The 18,759-nt window shown below is 43.6% G+C and overlaps 3 protein-coding genes and 4 non-coding genes across 7 annotated transcripts; 1 reads left to right on the top strand and 6 right to left on the bottom strand.

Annotated features, from left to right (window-relative positions):
* Window positions 1-522: 522 nt before the first annotated feature.
* SPCS1 (signal peptidase complex subunit 1) lies at window positions 523-3,363 on the bottom strand. The gene is made up of 4 exons (XM_088061734.1): window positions 3,101-3,363; window positions 2,035-2,094; window positions 1,630-1,716; window positions 523-709 (listed from the first exon to the last, which is right to left on the bottom strand). The coding sequence occupies exons 1-4, from the start codon at window positions 3,134-3,136 to the stop codon at window positions 587-589; spliced, it is 306 nt and encodes a 101-aa protein (XP_087917860.1). The 5' UTR covers window positions 3,137-3,363; the 3' UTR covers window positions 523-586.
* On the top strand, window positions 3,357-10,267 carry GLT8D1 (glycosyltransferase 8 domain containing 1). The gene is made up of 10 exons (XM_005522167.3): window positions 3,357-3,478; window positions 5,255-5,310; window positions 5,400-5,498; window positions 5,880-6,096; window positions 6,739-6,856; window positions 7,338-7,422; window positions 7,637-7,749; window positions 8,264-8,430; window positions 8,557-8,669; window positions 9,304-10,267. Exons 2-10 carry the CDS (start codon window positions 5,295-5,297, stop codon window positions 9,492-9,494), a joined length of 1,119 nt encoding a protein of 372 aa, XP_005522224.1. The 5' UTR covers window positions 3,357-3,478; window positions 5,255-5,294; the 3' UTR covers window positions 9,495-10,267.
* A 1,453-nt stretch (window positions 10,268-11,720) lies between these two features.
* GNL3 (G protein nucleolar 3) lies at window positions 11,721-18,732 on the bottom strand. The gene is made up of 15 exons (XM_014251652.2): window positions 18,674-18,732; window positions 18,382-18,440; window positions 18,136-18,273; window positions 17,434-17,547; window positions 17,194-17,277; window positions 16,818-16,953; window positions 16,262-16,365; window positions 15,865-16,000; window positions 15,315-15,402; window positions 14,771-14,954; window positions 14,017-14,159; window positions 13,154-13,290; window positions 12,437-12,651; window positions 12,160-12,241; window positions 11,721-12,070 (listed from the first exon to the last, which is right to left on the bottom strand). The coding sequence occupies exons 1-15, from the start codon at window positions 18,684-18,686 to the stop codon at window positions 11,982-11,984; spliced, it is 1,722 nt and encodes a 573-aa protein (XP_014107127.1). The 5' UTR covers window positions 18,687-18,732; the 3' UTR covers window positions 11,721-11,981.
* On the bottom strand, window positions 14,435-14,508 carry LOC148183209 (small nucleolar RNA SNORD19). The gene has a single exon (XR_015773739.1). It is a non-coding gene; the product is annotated as a small nucleolar RNA SNORD19 (small nucleolar RNA).
* On the bottom strand, window positions 15,021-15,096 carry LOC148183210 (small nucleolar RNA SNORD69). Its single transcript, XR_015773735.1, has one exon. It is a non-coding gene; the product is annotated as a small nucleolar RNA SNORD69 (small nucleolar RNA).
* On the bottom strand, window positions 15,490-15,563 carry LOC148183211 (small nucleolar RNA SNORD19). The gene has a single exon (XR_015773738.1). It is a non-coding gene; the product is annotated as a small nucleolar RNA SNORD19 (small nucleolar RNA).
* LOC148183212 (small nucleolar RNA SNORD19) lies at window positions 16,690-16,762 on the bottom strand. Its single transcript, XR_015773737.1, has one exon. It is a non-coding gene; the product is annotated as a small nucleolar RNA SNORD19 (small nucleolar RNA).
* Window positions 18,733-18,759: the final 27 nt, after the last annotated feature.

Genomic DNA, 18,759 nt, shown 5'->3' on the forward strand with positions numbered 1-18,759 from the left:
AGCTCTGAGGGAGCATTCTAACATGACAGTAGTAAAATAAAATGCCTTTACCTATGGATCCTGCTGCTTCTCACACACTACATGCTCAAGTCACAATATTTCAAGAGTTATTCTTACTTGTTTTTCCAAGGGAAATTTATTTTAAACAAAAACTGGCCCTCTGCACAGTTATTTTCAGGTCTGTGGGGTATGTACCATTTCACAGTATTTGGTACAACCAGGCACTACTGACAGCTTGTTTTACACACAGGTAGAAATATTTCAGTAAAGTCCAGCTGTTTATTATCTTTTCAGCTATGGCAACAGATTAACTAGAATTCATTTGATTCACTGTGTTCCTTTTTGGTGAAATACTTGAGGTGTGACCACCAGTAGCCTTCTGAAGGTAATCCCCCCCTTCCCTGTATTCCCAAGGACTTCCCTGAAACTCCAGACCCAATTTCCAGCCTTCATGCTCCCTGCAGAGCTTGGTTGTATACAAAGTACAAACAAAAAAAACAACCCAAACACTAAACCAAAGAAGTATTTCTCAGTGGAAATTAATTTAACAAAAATTAACAAAGTAACAACCTGGAAACCATAATTTTTAGCTTTTAGAATGTCTCTTTGGCTTCCTGTCTGCTGCCTTCTTCTCTTCTGTGCCTGACTCCTGGACAGGCAGCCACTTGAGGGGATTGCGGCGGTACATGGGCCATGGAGGGAGTGTCAGCTGAGGGCAAAGGAACGGAGTCAGAACATGGACATCGAGATGCTAAAGAGCTGTTCTGTACAGCTTTTTAGGAATATCTTCATCCCTAATTATCTATTAGTCCTAATACAACTCATAAAATTTCATATACATTTACAGTTTGCATTCCAAGTCGTGCTTAAGTATACGACTAAAGCATCCCAGGCTCTTGCAAGGAGGAGGACAGCACCCCCTCTGAGGAAAGAAGGACACCCCTGGACTCCTGAGGTGACAGCAGCATTCCAGCACCTCCCACACTGCACTGAGACCCTCCCCTTGCCTGGCATCACTGGTAAGTAACTGCAACCAGGCTGACTTGGGGATGTTTAAGTAAGGAGCAGATGGATGATGATGCCAGAGAATTATAGGGGCTTTTCAACAGTGCGCTGTGTGTGTGTCTTGAGTAGTGATTGGTCAAATCATGCTGTATCTGAACACTTGAAAGGTATAAGAACCACATGTAAAAGTGGATTGGGAGTGCCCCAGTAAGAATGGGACACTTCTCATGCATGGAAAAGGAATTACTCCTGAAATTCCATACTCTGTCTCCTTGTCTCTCTCCTCAGGGCAGGGAACAGCTGCAAAATTGTCATGACACTGCACAGAAAGCCTCCTTGTCTTTTCTGTTACCAATGCTGTCAGCTGAATTTGACTTCAACTTTTATTGAAGTGAAAAATGAACTCAAAAGTGGTATTAAATTGCAAAAATTCTGCTAGCATTTTAAAAAAAGAACTTAATGGGCTGCAAAGCACTTTATACAGATCAAAGGAAGCACAAATATGTATTAATAAATCTGAATTGCATAGCAAGCATTAGTCTGTCCTGACAGCCCCTCAATTTAGCAATTATTCCAGATTAAGCAGTGAATGTCTTTTTTGGTTTAGGGAAAAAACATTCTTACCAAACATGATAAAGCAAATCCAGCCATAACTATGTAGACAGTCCATCCAAACTGTTCAGTGATGTACCCGTAGATAAAACCAATTACCTGGAAAAACAAATATTTAAAGAAATCAAACTTTAAATGAAAAACGTTTTCCCCCACCATGACATGATTAAGTTGCAGGGGGTGGATTTAGGTAGGAAAATACAGGTTTTTCAAAAGCACAGTTCATACATATTTTTAACCTTTTCAAAATTGCAGGCCAACAAGGAAAGTAAAAGATAGGAGGAAGAAAAGTTTTAATCCATGACAGCCCCTCTTTGTTTAAAGCTTTTAGTGACCCCAAACAATAAGAAAAATATTTATAATATCAGAAAATAAAATAGTCTTTTATGTTCTCACCCACTGGTCTACTATACTTACTGCAGAAACAAGAATGATTCCTTGAAAAATCTGTTCTGCTAATTTTTGGCCCTTGTAGTCCTGTGGAAAGAGACATTTTAGTCAATTACTCAAAACAAAGATCTGCCCACTTAACTCTTTCAGGTTAGATCCTACAGTCTACCTGACCATGGGTTCTCAGCGTTTTTGTTCAACTTTCAAACCAGATTGGAATTATTTTTCTTACAGTGGCTGAAAACACCTCCTCTGCAGGCTTGACCACATCACCTAGAAACAGAAGCAAGCACTGTCTGATATGGGTAAGTGCAATGCAAGTTCAAAATATCACTGTAGTCACCTTAACATCACTAAAAGCTGTATCACCACAGAAGAGAGTGTGCCCAAGAGGGTGTGTGTGGCACCTGTGTTTTTGGCTGACAGACAAATATCTCCAGGGTGGGTGCCAATAGGATGGTGCTAGGCTCTCTTCAGTGGTGCTCAGCGACAGGATGAGGAGCAATGGCCATAAACTAAAATGAACTAAGTTCGACCTCAGCAGAAGGAAGAATTTTATGTTGAGGATGGCAGAGCATTGGGACAGGCTGCCTAGAGAGGTTGTGGAGTCCCTCTCTCTGGAGATGTTCCAAATCCACCTGGATTTATTCCTGCGCTAGGTGACCCTGCTTTGGATTGGATGATCTCCACTGGTTCCTTCCAAACCCAACTAATCTATGTCTGCATGACATTAAAAGTCGTGGCTCTCTGGGAGCACACGTTGCCCTCTGTCCGTCTACAGCAGAGGCAGGAAAGCACAGAGGGGCTTCCCTTACATAGCTGCGAAATACCTTCTTTTACAGAACGAGAGTCCCAGCTCCCAGGTCAAAAACCGGAATTACATGGATTCATCCTGCATCCTTCTAGCCGTGCCTCTGTCTGTCTATCTATCTATCTATCTATCTATCTATCTATCTATCTATCTATCTATCTATCTATCTATCTATCATGCCAAGATCGCGCTGAGCCTGCGCCCACCCCTGTCGCCGTGCGGGCAAGGGACATTAAACCCGCACCCGGCCGTGTCGCCCGCAGCGTCCCGGTGGGGCCCTACCATCTGCGTGGGGATGGAGCGGAACACGCTCAGCATGGCGGCGGCGCTTCTCCGGCTTCTTCCCGTTCCTCTTCGCAGCAGTCTGCACGCTCCCGGGCGAGGCCCTGCTGTTCTCGGTGCTCGGCACGGCCTCTCCGCAGCCACCGGCGCTCGTCGCGGCGGAGCGGAAGGCGGCTGCTGAGCTGGCCGGAAACACGCCCCGTCCGCCCCGCCCAGAGCTCCGTCGGCCGGGGTTGTCGCCTCCAGCCCCGGCCATCGCCTCCGCGCTGTCGCCGCCGCTCTGGGGCCGCTCCGCTCCCCCGCACCGGCCGGGACGAGTCTCCTCGGCAACGGCGGCTTCGCCCCGCAAGACCCCGGCGGAGCCGCCTTCCCCCCCAGGTGCGAGGCGCCGCGGGGCCACCTGTCGGGAGCCCGCACTGGCTCCGCAGCCCGCGGGCCGCCGTCCCGCCCGAGCCTCGGGCTCTCCTCGCGGAGCCGCCGGGCAGAGCGGCGGGGTGGGCGCGGCGCGGGTTCGCGCCTGGCGGCGGTCAGGCACCCGGGCGGGCAACCGCGGGCCGAGCGCTGCGGCGGTGGCGGTGCGTGCGGACCGTCCGTGAGGGGCCGGGGCTCCGCGGGCGGTGCTGGAGAGCCGGACCCGGGCCCACCGGCCCCGGAGCGGGGCTGTGCCCGCAGAGCAGCCCGGGGAGCGCGGTGTGCGCTGCAGGGAGCCGGCGGAGCGGCGCCGTGCGTGTTTTATTGTCCGTGACCGTCCCTGTGCAGGGGACGTTCTGTCACTGCCCCCAGCCCGGCTGCCGCGTGTCGCTGGGGCACCGTGTCCGTGCGCGCCTCAGCCCTGGCGCTGGGAATTGCACAGCGGGACGTGGCGTTGTGCTCCCCAGGCAAAGCTCCATGTCCCGCCCCGTGCCAGCAGCGCGGTGGTGCTCGAGACAGAGCTCGGGGCAGGCACTTGTTGGGCTCCGCTGCTGTGTCTGCCCTGGGGGTGAAATGCAGCAGCGGGAAGGAAGGTGGTTCTGATACATGTAACAGTCACGGACCAGCCTGAGGTGTTTTAATTTAGGAATTTCGCAAGTCTCTCACCGGTTCTGGAATTTTGCATATTGTTAGAGAGCTTTCTGTGTGTTACTTGAGAGCTCCTTCACACGCTAGGATACACAGCTCTTGTTCTGATTTCACCTCGGCCCTTAAATGATGAACGAGCATGTTTGAATGTCTTACCGAAATTGCATTGGTATTGTGTTTCTACCCCTTTCTATAACATGATGGTGCTGCCTTCTTTTCCACTTTGGTGATTTGTTCTGTGTGGTGACACTTCAGCTGAAATTCTAATATATGTCTTTTATGTAGAGAATGTAATGTTTTTTAAAGCATATAATGCTGTTTGTTAAAATCTCATAAACACCAGAATCTTGCTGTTAATTAAGTATGGAAAGAAACATATAACATTTTATCTTGTTCAGGTGCTTCTGGTTCAGATAGTTAAAAAAATAGTTTCAACAGTAAAGAAAACACTCATAATTTTCCAGATCTTCTCAGATTACTTTTGTATGTCAGAAGGAGTTTGATGGTTTTTTTTTTTTTTCTGTCAGTGAAGTAAGTGGCAAGATCTGCATGTCTCCTTTTTATCTCTGAGATCTTCTTTAAATATGTCATTGTAGTGGGGGGTCCCTACCATGAGAAGGACATGTACCTGTTAAAATCCCTTCCAGTGCCTAAAGGGGCTCCAAGAAAGCTGGAGAGGGACTTTGGACAAGAGCATGGATGACAGGACAAGGGGGAATACCTTCAAACTGACCGAGGGCAGGTTTAAACGAGCTATTAAAAAGAAATTCCTTCCCTGTGAGGCGGTGTGCTCCTGGCACAGGTTGCCCAGAAAAGCTGGGGGTGATGTCTGTGCCCATGGTAGGGGTTGGAACCAGGTGATCTTGAAGGTTCCTTCCAACCCAACCCATCCTGTGATTCTGTGGTTGTATTTATGTACTACCTGGTGCAATACCCACTTTTAAAAATGTGATATACAGTTTTACATATGTCATAAAACTGACAGAGGGAAATGTTTACTCCCTTTGACACTGAAACTGTTGTGACACTCCTGGTGATAGTGTGCTATGCCTCATGGAAGAATGCACTGGCAGTGAGTGCTGTTTTTTCTTGCAGGTTTTCAGGAACCTTATGCTAATAAAATAAGAATAGAAAAATGACGTTAAGGAAAGGTATGTATATATGTGCTTGTCTGTCTTTTGTATCTGAGTTTCTCAGTTCTCTGGTTATATTGATAAAGATTTTTCTTCTTAATTTTCAGTGAACATTTCCATCCTTATAGTGGCTGTTATCATATTTTTGCTAGTTATTCATCATAACTTCCTAAGCCTTAGTGACTTCTTGAGACGGGAATTGTCAGGTATGTTGGGTTTTATTTTAATTAAAAAAAAAAATTATAAAAAGATTTGGTGTGAAAACACCTGCTCTGGCCAGACAGAACCCACCATGTGGTTTGGGGTGAGTGTACACCACTGTAGCTCAGCCTTTTAATACCTTCTCCAGTATGTGAATATGTGTGGTTAAATGTGTGCAGTTTTCTGTAAATGTGGTGTTATTTCATTCATTATCATCTCAGATTCTCGAAAGCTGATGCTTTGAGTGTTTGATACTGGTTTACTGTAATCCACACCTCAGCTCAGACATCCAAGTGTATAGCATAAATAATTGAAGTGTTGGGAATTTTAGTGTGGTAATAATAATATATAATAATAAAAACAGGTATGTAATTTTTACTCCACAGATCCAAGTCCTTTAGGACTTCAGCCTATAGATTTCATTCCTGCAGCTCCCCAGAGGCTGACAGATGAGAGGAATGACAAGGAGATTTCTGTGGTCATCGCAGCCTCAGATGAGAGGCTTGGGGGTGCAATTGCAGCCATGAACAGCATTTACCAGCACACCAGATCCAATGTGGTTTTCCACATTGTTACTTTGAATGATACTGTGGATCACTTGAGGTAATGATCTTTTCATTGGATTCCCAGAACAGGGCGAACTTCTGTATTTCTGAGAGGAGAGCAAGCTGCCTTTTCCTGGAACTGCACTCCCCTGACTCCCAGTCCCATCTGCTGCTGCTTATAGCAGCTTTTTGACAGGGCTGCTGTGGGAGTCCCACCATTCCTCCTGCTCAGCTTTCAGGGTTGGAAAAGAAACATCTTTTCCAGTGGGTTTATATCCAACAAGTGAGGTTGGAGTTTGTTGGTGGAAGGGTTGTAAAAGGTACTTCTACATTTCATATAGGCAATTCAAATGTTGGCAATCACATTTCTCTACATTTCTGATTGTGTTATTCTAACCTCCTTCTGTCCACACTGATGGTTTCAGGAAGGGCCTGTGATAACAGGCCTGTGTATTTCTGATAAAACAAGAAGTGACCTCGTACCTTTCACATGTCCCAGGTGTGCAGTTGCTGACCCTGGACTTGCCCCTGTGGCCACACAGGACAGCGCCAATGTCAGCATCAATTACATCCCAGATGTGTTTCTTGAGCAGGGAAGTGAGTGGCCACATCAAGATCTATGTCATTGTTAGCTGGATCTCCTGCTTTTCCCTTGATTTTGTCTCATCTAACAAGATCTGTGCCTTTCTTCTGCTTGTAGGATGTGGCTGAGGAGCCCTGCTCTGAAAAATATGAGATACCGAATTTTGGATTTTGACCCTCGTGTCTTAGAAGGCAAAGTACAAGTGGATCCCCAAAAGGCAGACACCTTCAAACCAGTGAGGATGATGCCGATTACCTTTTGCAATTAGTAGTTAATAACAATATATTTTGATGTTGGCTTTTGAAACACAGCTAGAGATCATAGCATAGAAGCAATCTTTCATAATCAAATTTCTAAATTTCAGTAAAATTAAATATCTCGATATTGAGAGATGGATTTGAATATCTATATATGCATTCATAGCATCATTTTTCGCTGCTAGCCACAGTGAAAGACAGCTGCTGGCATGTCAAGCATGCCAACACCTAGGAATGCTACAGATCTATGTGGAGAAATAAGAAATTCTTATATAGACCAGGAATTGATGGAACCTGTTTATTTTAAATAATTTGTAGGATATTGCTGCCTGTTTTACTTCCTTGATAGAAGTTGTCTTGGACATTAAAGCTGTAGATAAATGCCAGAAAAATCAGTCAATTTATTTGGACAATTTTTTCATTTAATTCTTCACTTCTCTTGCTTTTCTGTTCTCACAGTTAACCTTTGCAAGATTCTACTTGCCCAGCTTGGTACCTCATGCAGAGAAGGTCATCTATGTGGATGATGATGTAATTGTGCAAGGTATGGGACCTTTGTTAGCTGCCACTGGCCTTATGCTGAGGTCAGTATCTTATCTCTCACAGAACCCAAACATTTCTGTACCAACTTTGTAAATATGAGTGAATTGGGTTAAACTGAATAGCTTTATCTGCTGTAACAATGGACTGAGCAAAGCCTAACTTGGCACTTAGTCAGGATAGCTTTTGATTTTTCTGTGCTTTCTTCCATTTTCCAGATGATATTGTTGAACTTTACAACACTCCATTGAAACCTGGACACGCAGCTGCATTTTCAGATGACTGTGACTCAACCAGTAGTAAAGTTGCTGTCCGTGGAGCAGGCAATCAGGTTAGTTTTAATCTTGTTGTATGATAACAATACTGTAGATCTCTGACATTTGAGAATGTTCCAAATGCTGTCAGCCTAAACAAATGACTGTCCCTGCCCAAACCAGTTTTACAAATGGGACCTGCAGTTTCTGTTCAGGCACAGTAAATTACTTAGAATTTTTGCTGTGCTTTACAATGAGAGCAGTTCTCGTTGTGGAACAGCAGGAGGTCTGAGACCGTCAGAGACAATTTTTCATTTCTGAATGTATGGAAAGGAATTTATCTGAGACTGGTACCATATTAATAATGTGGTATTATTAAGACCAGGCAGCATTCCTTAAGATATGTAGTCTACATAATCATATTTTTAAAACGTTACACCTCTTAAGCTTTCTTTCTCTCATTTTAAAGGAAGGGATATTTACTCTAACAACTTCAACTTACACCTGTCTGTTGTGAGTTGTGTAGAATTTTTCTTTAGGAATTTCCCTATATATTTTAAGCTAATTTCTACTCTCTTTTTTTTCCCCCAGTATAATTACATTGGGTTTTTAGATTACAAAAAAGAAACCATCCGAAAGCTTGCCATGAAAGCCAACACCTGCTCTTTCAATCCCGGAGTTTTTGTTGCCAATTTGACTGAGTGGAAATTACAGAACATCACTAAACAGCTGGAAAAGTGGATGGCACTTAATGTGGTGTAAGTACCCCAGGCTGGGGGTGCCAGCAGCTCAGGGTTTGGGTTTTGCTGGTGGTGTTTCCCTCTTGAATGGAGGGCTGTGTGTGTGCTGAGAAAACAACTGATCAGCATCCTTTCAACTTCCAGAGAGGAACTCTACAGTAAGACTCTGGCTGGCAGCATCACAACACCTCCACTGCTAATTGTATTTTACAAGCTACATTCCAGTATTGATCCCATGTGGAACGTCCGACATCTCGGTACGTATGAAGCATTTGTGATGCTGCTCCCCCAGGGTGCTTTTCCAGGTCTGTAGCTGGACACCTTGTTGATGATGTAGCAAAGTGAGCTTTTATTTCCCTATTCTGTCCTTAGTTCTTTAGAAAAAATAGCTTTGCAATTCCATCTTGGGGCTTGTGGACCTGAGTCTTTCTCAAACTCCTAGGGGCTAGTTCTTGAACTGACTCACAAAATCCTTCTCATTTTCCACAAATATATTGTATCTGATGTGATTCAAGGTGTTTCTTCCAAAACTATTGAGAAAGGCAGACATTCATGTCTGTTCTACTGGTGAAACCCCAGTGCTGGGAGAGCTTTTTCAGGATATGTTTCCAATGAACAATACATAGGCTGCTGAATTCATCTGGGTGTTAAGTGGGTTTTAAAGAACTTGGAAGTTAAGGCAGTATATGAAAATAGACACAAAGAGATCAAAATGACATTTACTTGCACCTGTTTTTCACTTTGCTCTTACTTCTGCCTCCCCTATTACCTGCTTTCTCCATAAATAGAAAGATTTCCTTTGTTAAATCCTTTGTTTTGAAGTTAACATTTTGCACGTTGATGTTTCTGCTGCCTTTATTTCAAACACTAATTCTTCTTTTTCATTTGAAGGGTCTAGTGCTGGGAAAAGGTACTCTCCTCAGTTTGTGAAAGCTGCCAAGCTGCTCCATTGGAATGGACATTTCAAACCCTGGGGAAGAACAGCTTCCTATGCAGAAGTCTGGGAGAAGTGGTATGTCCCTGACCCTGCAGGCAAGTTCAACCTGATCCGCAGACGCTCGGAAGCCTATGAAGCAAAGTAGAGTCCATTTGAATAAATGATGACGTTTTCTCAGGAAACTTCTGGAGCCAAGCAGAACATTTCTTTTAGCCAACTGGTATTACAGAGCCGACCTTGCCTTCTGGAGCACAAGGTGATGCACTTACTCAGGTGCAGTTCTGAAATACAAAGGTCCAAAGGAGGCTCATGTCACCTGTGTGACACAAGATGCTACTCCAGCAGCACTACAGAAAACAAGGGAAGATCTCCACAAATGAGCACTTTTGTTAATGTAATCTCAGTTGTGTTCTCTTGCTCTTTGCTACAAGTCTTTTAGCAGGGGATCATTTTGTTAATTACAGAAACAAAGTTTCTAAGAACAAGATACAAATTCAGTTGGTGCTTGCACCAGCAAATCTTGCACAGCAATGTACTGTAATTAAGAGCTGCCTGGGTTTTGTTTTGTTTTTTGTTTTGTTATCCTGTGAAATAACTCCCTCAACAATGCTTTCTTGCATGAACTGTCCTCCCAACCATTTCTGTTTAAGTCTTTCTTACAGAATTCTGCAAAAGTGAATCCTTTTTGAAAGATGAATCCTTCAAGTATTATTTCACTATGCAAAATGGTTTCACTGCCAGTGAACACTAAACCATTTTTTTGTAAAGTGGTGGATGAAACTTTGTTCAAAAATAAAGCTAATTGTAACATGCTGACTCCAGTCTCAGGTAAATGGCAATCTAATCCCAGCCTTAATATAGGAGGTATTTCCTTTGTACATAGTAGCAAGTGATTAAAGCCAGAGTGAATTGATCTGATCTTTGTGAAAGCAATCTGTTTCTAATACTTATTTTGGGGACCAGGCTGTATTAATTATGGATTAATTTTGTTGTTGAGTTCCTCATAGTTCTTTCGAGTGAGCTATGCTCTGCTATAGTTTTTTCCTGCTGTGCCTTTCCCCATCTGGAAACTCATCAAATGAGATGCCTATGCCTTCTGCAGCCAGCTGCTCATCACCTGTGCTACAGGTAAGTTGGTTTGTTTTTCTATAGTTGTATTGAGTGATAGTTATTATTAGCTGATATATCCCAGCAGCCACTGTGCCAACTACTCCATTTAAGAGGTTTGCACTCAGGCTTGTGAAGAGCCCTCAGTGGAGGATGTTCAGACAAAAGGCTTTGTGTTCATGGAGTGACAGCTGAGGTCTGAAACACAGGGCAGCAGCAGTAAAGGTCTCCTTCATGACTGTGAATATGGTTTTAGTTCTGCTTTAGAAGGATTTCAAACTGCTGCTCTCACTGCCGTTACTGCCTGTAGTTCTGTTTCTGTCATGCATACCCCAATCTGGTTTGTTACCTATTGTTTATTTTCCTAGGTTTTGATGAACCACTAGAACAAGAACCATTCTTGTCCTTGAAGCAGTTAGGAGTAAGGAAGTAAATTAATTTGCCAGCTTTTAAAGATTTTACTTGGATTATCTAACACCAATGTAATTCAGCTGAGCAGGCTGTTTTATCAGGCTTAAAGGAACTGCCTGTTTGTGTATGCACTTTACACCTTTTTAAGCTGCCTAAGAGAATCTATGCCTCAGCATACATTGAGGGAAAACACACTAATTTCAAAGAACACAGAAATTATACTTCTGTTAATAGGAAGAAAACAGATGCACAGGAGATATTTAGTGTGAGGTGTTTGTTGTAAATGCTTCATTCTTTGAGCAGCTGCAGGGCCTCTTGGCAATTGTCTTTCCCACTTCTGCTACAGGCTGAGCACAGCAGCACATTCTTATTGCACAGGGCAGTGTTTTGCTTTATATTTACTAGTTATTGCCAGGTGTAACAGGTGCCATCAGGAAACAACTCTTCTTCGAGAGCACTGTAAGATAAATCAACTTGTTCCCCAGTGGAGATGGATTACAAATAAAATCTCATTTACCATTCCAAGTTAAGGTTCAGAACATAAGAGTGTTCGGGGTAAGTACCTTATATCTAGCTGAAATAAGGAACATTTTCTAGCCAACTTTTACATGTGAAAATTCTCCAGGTTTTGCAAAAATGTACTGAAAAGTCGCTGTCTAATGTCATGATCTAGGGGTAAAATCTGTGTAATCCTCTAGGAAAATTTAGACTTTGTGCAGAAATGAAAATTTCCTATGAAATTTAGTTGTTTGAGTATGAATAGAATGAAACATTTATCATTTATTTTTCAAAGTCTAACGGTTTATCCTCTTGAAAGGTCTTTTTATAAGGCAAAATGAATAGACTAAGCAAGTCTATTGGGAATTTCTTTAATACGCTTTAATATAGGAAATAAACTTTATGACAAAGCTTAGTAACAATCAGTTTTCCTAGACCTGTATAAAATCTGGAACTATCATGGGAGATGCACTATTATGTACATTATTTGACGCAGCAACAATTGAGTCTCTGAAGCAGCTCTGGTTCTGCAGCACTCCTCCAGCTTCTGCTCCAACTCCACTCTTCCTGACTCTTCTGAAAGCCAGTAGCAGCTCTCCAAATAGTGCCTGATTTGTTACACATAGTCTGTATTAAAATCATAGGCATCATCTTCATCTACTGGTTTATCTAAGCTGAAGGACAGCGATCTGGAATGTTCATTTTCTGAGAAGAGACAATCATGTGTTAGTGAAACCAGTGCAAATCCTGGAGGTACCAGAGCCCATCCTTCAGCAAGGGTTCTGAATACACACCTGCCCTCTGCTCTTTGGAATCGGTAGGATTCGTTTGTTGTTTTCCAGGCTTTGCTTTTCTGGTGACCTCAGCTTGGCTTTCCTACAAGTCAGAGGTCAGACATTATTTAGACATCATTAATGAAATCTCCCATGCAAATTAAACCTAACAGAGCCTGGGGAGAGTGTGGATGGCCCCTGGTACAGCTGAGCCTCACTGCTGAGGCCAAGTGACTTGGAACAAGGTTGTTTCCTTAATTTAGGAAAAAAGTCCAACCGTAGTGAAACCCTCATTTACCTCTTTGACATCATCATCATCACCATCACCATCATCTTCCATGTCATCTTCATCGTCATCACTTTCTGTGAATTCCTCTTCCTCCTCCTCCTTGCTTGTTTCCATGTCTTGCCACTCTGATTCTTCCTCTATCACTTTATTTTCCTCTATTATCCCATTTGTCATTCCAGCTGACTGAAAAGCAATGCTGCTTGCTGGACTGGGGTGCTTTAAAGCTGCAGAAAACGCAGGAGTGTCTGTTCAGTCCCTGTCATTCAGCACAGATGCAATGCCCAGCCCCCGAGAGGGGACATTGCAGTTCTGTCCCCTCCCTGCCACACACAGGGCTCCCACACAGGGTTCTGCCACCAAGGCAAAGACAATTCTCTGAGAAAAGCTTTCCCTGAGGCATCTACAAAAAACTGCTAGAAGCTGGAAAACGTGGATTTGAGTATAGATAAGTTTACCTAAGTGGGTTTAGATTAAATAGCAGGAAAAAAATTCTTCACTGTGAGGATGGTGAGGCCCTGGCACAGGTTTCCCAGAGAAGCTTGGCTCCCCCATCCCTGGAAATGTTCGAGGCCAGGCTGGAGGGGGCTCTGAATAATCTGGTCTGAGTGAAAGGTGGCCCTGCCCACAGCAGGGGGTTTGGAACAAGACCGTCTTTAATGCTCCTTCCAACCCAGGTCAATCTGTGACTCTATGGTTAATGGTAGTCTATTACAGGAACTGTCCTACCTTGAACGGTGTTCCTGTTTTCTTGTTCTAGGTTATTTAAATTAAAGCCTTCCTGCATTTCAGCTATTTTTTGTTCTGTAAGGTAGGGTGGTAGTTTCTGAAATCCTGGAGGTTGTGAGTAGTACTTTATTCTGGCTCTGAGAAAATAAAAATCAGCATTAAAAAACAACTGAAGATAACACAGTTAAATCCCTGTATTTAAAAATAAAACCCAGAGCATAAAGCTCTCAAACTGCTCCACCTAACTACTTGTGTATTATCATTTGTTTAACAGCAGTTCAGTAGCTATTTAAATTTGAATTTGTTAACAGTATTAAGTGGATAACCCACTCCCGAGAGGAAACACCAATGGTACACTTTGTCACCACAGGTCACCTGCAAAACCATGAGCTGTAAAAGCAGCTGAGCCACTTGAGCAAGGGAGATAGTCAGTAACTGAATCTGACTTACATTTATTCCTACCCTCAAAATATAAGAGCCACCCTAAATTTCCACAGAAATAGAATTTGCCCTTTCCTATCCTATCTAGATTTGCCCAATCCTTTCCTATCTAGAAGAGGACAGCATGGACTTGGTATTTGAGAGGAAAGCAGAATCCCACTACAGAAACCGTCTATGAAGTAATGTGCAACAGGCTTTGACTCTTCTCATGTATCCTTCACTACTTTAGAAAATTATCTGTGTATGGCATTCTCTAAATCTGTTGGACAATCCAGCTCTTTAACCAAGTAAAATGTGAGAAACGAAGGGAAAAAAGCAGCCTCTCCTTTTTAAGTACTTTTCCGGACTCGGTGTTTCTGTGGTGCTAGATTAACAGTGAGAAAAAGGTGAGCAGCATAAAGCAAAGTTCACAGCATACATACCCTGTCCAGTCACAGAGCACTAATTTAGCCGCATTTTCTATGTCAGGAACAGCTCCCCTTTTCAGCATGCCCCTCTTGTGAGCCAGTAAAGATAAAAACTCTTCAGGGTCCCTGAAATCTGGGATATTATAGTGCATCATTACCTAGGGTAAAAGAAAATGGCACATTTAGAAAGAGATGCCCACTTTTCTCACAGTTTAAGGAACGAAAGAGTGAATAAAGCTGGATGACAGTGAGGACAGAGTAAGTGTTCTTCCCTTGCATGTGGGAGTAAACATTACAAAGCAAAATGCCTACTTCATCAACAAACTCATCTGTCATTCACCCAGACTCGTGGGTGTAGAGAGACAGCACACTGGTCTGTGAAAACACTTCTCACAGAACTGAAAGGCAATTAGGCTTAGGTTAATTTGCTTGAAACTAGAGTGAAATCAGAGTTGGATCTGAGGTCTTCACTGTAACCATAGGATACAGAAAATATCATCATTTTTCACTCTGATTGTGTGGTGCTGAGGTCTTTTTAAAAGCAATGCTGTTTACTCTGGCTGTCATGATTGTTCATGGCATGCTGGTTCTGCCTTCTGTTTGTAAGGATGAAGGATCACACTCGGCATTGGCACTTTGCATGGTTAGGGACAGCAGTTCAAACACTAATCAGAATTAGCTAAAGCAAAATGAACTTTCATTATTGGGCCTAAGAAACCTACAGAGAAGTCTGGTGCAGTTAGAGATGTAGAAAAAAGCTGGAGCTCACCTGCTGCTTACTGCAGTGATTTATGATGGCATTTACTCCTTCAAGCACATCTGCTGGGACTGATCCTTCGGGGTCTATGATACTTCTCAAGGCCAGAGCCAGGGCACTGTTGGAAGGATCTGCAATTATACTTGGACTGTCCAGCATCTTTGTCTGCTTATCAAGGTGCACAGCTTGAATGGACCTGTTCAGAGAGAAATGCACTGTGAGCAGATAATCAGTGAAGGACTGGTAATGGTAAGGAATGCAAGACACAAAGCTCAGTGTTGGATTGAATGTACTTCATACAGTCAGTTTCCATGTTTTGTCATCATGTGCTTTGTGTAGGATAGAAATTTAAACAAACAAAACATCAAGTTTATGCACTGTATCCCCTGAAGAGAGCTCGCATCACACTTACCAATACCTTTCATCTTGCAAATTTTATTGTGCATTTAAAACTGCACACTGGTGTGCTTTGCCCCTAATGGACTGAAGCACAAACTCAAGGTAACTGAAACACAACAAACAAGGAAAGGAACAGCTTTTATCAGACTGAGCTTACTTGGTAACACCTCTTGTCAGGCCAACATTGCAAGCACGTTTTCCCTTGAGACTGTTGATTATGCTGCTCTTTCCCACATTAGGGAAACCTGAGGAAAAATCACATAAATCTTTTATTTATCAGCTTTTTGACACTGATCAAAACTATTTCTTCCAGGTATCTTTGCTAAGGTAAGCATCAGTGTGAGATCAGAGTTGGATCTGAAGTCTTCACTACAGAAGTAAGACAAAGAATGTATCCTCATTTCTCACACTTGAAGGATTTGTGGTGCTACATTCCAAGGAATTTTTGTCAGGCATGAGGAAGGCAGTGCCAGTGAGGCACATATCCTGCCTTCCTTGTGCTGCCACAGATCCCCATGCTGCACATGGAAGTGCACCATGGACCACTGTCAGCTGAAGTACAACACTGAGAGCTTTAGATCAAAGAACAATAAATTACTAGAAAGCTCATTAGCAAACCAGGTGTCAGCAGTTTTACCCAGTCTGTAATACATGATCCCAAAGCTTTATGGGAGAAGGGAACTCCTCCTGTTTCTCCAAACACTTACCCACTACCCCGACCTGAATGGCTTTGTCTTGGGTCTTGCCATACTCTTGAAGAAGCTTTGAAAGGCATTTGCTTCCAAAATACTGAGAGGATTCTGAGAAATCAATACGTCCATGTCTTTTTGTGACCTGTACCTGCTACAGGATTCAAAGGCAAAAAAAACCCCAGGGTCAGGAGCTATTACAGAAGATAAAATATGGATACTTAGATTTATTCATCTACTGCAATTTCAGTGGTAAGAATTCCCCCACTGTACTGCAAAGCTCAGTCCAAGTGTGAAGGCACATCCATCAGTCATAGAAGTGCAATCAAATCAGGAGAAAAGGAATTTTAAAGATGTTTCAACATGTATGATTGCAAACACTACTTTCTCATGGGACAGCCTGCAGTGCTCTTACCATAGTCTTGTCCTTCATCATTGTTGCTGACTTAAAAGCAACTGTTGGAAACTCCTTCTTCAAACAATTCAACCATTTCTCTACGTTGTCCTTTGGCACTAAATCTGGAAAGAAGAGCAGTTCCTTCACTTCTTAAATTAATCTCATAATGATAAATAACATTTGTCTGAGAACTCTAGTATAAAGTACTGGGTACATTCCCCAAAGGCACACAGTCTCTTTCTGCCTTAGCAGAACACATCACAATTACATCTATGGCCTCTGTATCAGGTTTTTAATGCTGGGGTCTTGCTAGAAGCTGTATGGTACAGAATGATGTTCTGTGAAGAACTATCCCACAATCCTTGCAAAGGCTAGTCTACTACAAAGTTTCCTTTGCTCTTGTTTTATTTTATTTATTTAGCTGCTGGTAACTTGGTAATTTCCAGCTTTTCCGTGAGCTCAGAGTTGGATCTTATGTCTTCAATGGAATCTCAGATTCCTTTAAAATCCTCATAGCTCACCTACCACAGAACCACAGTGCCAGTATCCCTTTGAGAAAACATGTGTTTCTTACCAATTTTGTTCAGAACCAACAACAGCTTTTTGTTTCCTCCAGAACAAGTGACAGCTTGCTCCAGCTGAGGACACCGGCAGCCCATTGGATCTCTGGCATCCAAAACCTCCAGAACCACATCTGAGGCCTCAAGCACCTGGGTCAGAAAAAGACAAGAATCAAGTAAGACATCACAGACCAGATGACAACTCTGGTACAGCTGTGGCTTACAAAATTTATTGTAAACACTTTCTATTGTAAAATCCCTTATTTTAGGGTTCTAGTTTATCATAGACAAACTTTGTGTTCTAAACAGTAATACAAAAAACAGGAAAATAACAAGTGGTCTTATTGCTGACTCTCGTCTAATGATATAAAAATAGTTAAAGCATTTCACCTTCATGAGCTCCCTGCAGAATGAGTTCTTAGAATTTTTATTCAGCAGCTTTTTAGTATTTCCTTTTGATTTGCCAGAGGATTCCTAAAGCAAATGAAAAGAAAAGGAAATTATTTAAATGAGAATTAGTGTCTAATACTTGTGTGGATGTTCAGCATGAAAATGTAACATGCTGCTTAAGAAGGTGCAGTTTCAGGATGACTTACAGTTCAAGGAATTAAAATCACACAGGACCCCTACCTTTCCCTCTGTTTTCTCCTTGATTGTATCTGCACTCTTTGTAGCTTCCAGTTTCCTCCTCTTTTCATGTTCTTTCTGCCTGTTGAGCTTCTGCTTTTGTTTCAGTTCTTCAAGCTGAATACAAACAAAACCCCAGGCAAGATAAAACATCTTTGAAGGTGGTAAAGAACAAATGTTCTTTCTCCCCATTTCTGACCCAAGCTCCTGGGACAGTTCAGTTAAGAGTCCTGACAGTCCAAGTGACTCCAGGAACTCTTTCTTTTGCATCCTACCTAGAGGCTTGATCCCAAAACAGCAGATCTGCTGCCACCACTACAGCTGATAAAGATGCTGTTTCCACATCACACCAATCCACACTGGAGACAGCAGATCCCCATTTTCTGTGCAATCACATAACACCATGATTTAACTCCCAGAATTCTGATAGCACCACAGGGAATTCTGACTGCATTAGAAATGACACCTCCAGCATGTTCACATGCACAGTGAGGAAATGAAGTGAGGTTAAAAATAAAAGAGCAAATCATTGTACACTTTACAATGCTGGAAATAAATACATTATTTTTCCAAAGCATGAGTCTACTGGGACAATCTGCAATCTGCCGTGACTGCCCCTCTGAGTGCACACTTATGCACACAAAGCTTCCTTAAAGAAAGGGATGGTCTCGGTTCTTGTCCTCTTTACCACAAACTGTATTTTACCCTCTGCTTTCTTTGCTCGGCTTCCCGCAAAAGCTGTTCCTTAAACGGCGCAGCACCGGGAATTCCGGGGTCTTTCTTGGGCTTTCTGTGTCCACGTTTCTTGGCCTCCTTCCTGACTTTTCGGTGGTGTTCTCTGATCTGAAGGCAGGCACAGGAAAACCTTCTCAGTTTAAGGCCAAAATATCAATGTACCGGCTCCAAAATGGCCAAACGCAGCGCTGGGGGCCGCGCTCGGCCGGGCCTCACCTTCTTCTGGATCTTGTAGCGCTTGTGGCAGCTCAGCCTCTTGCTCGCCTTCCTCAGCTCTGCAACGCACCGCGCCCGTCAGCGCCGTGTACCGACACACACATCCCCGCCGCCGCCACCGTTCCCCCAGCCCCACTCCCCGATTCCCGCGTCCTCGATCGCTGCCGCTCGTTTGGCCATGGGCGGCCGCCACCCCCCGTGCCGAGCCGCCGCCCCCATCCGCGCCCTCCTCTCCCTGCCGGCCCTCCCTGCCCGGCCCGGTGCCGCTCCCTGTGCCCGGCCCGGTGCTCACTCGGCCGCTTCATGGCGCCGCCACGTGCTCCCGCCGGCGGCCGCTGCCGTAAAGCACGCCGGCGCTGCCCCGCCGGGGTGTCGCGC

Source organism: Pseudopodoces humilis, chromosome 13, assembly GCF_049639895.1.
Source record: "Pseudopodoces humilis isolate 2021_Gansu_Grassland_sample_001 chromosome 13, ASM4963989v1, whole genome shotgun sequence".
NCBI lineage: Eukaryota > Metazoa > Chordata > Aves > Passeriformes > Paridae > Pseudopodoces > Pseudopodoces humilis.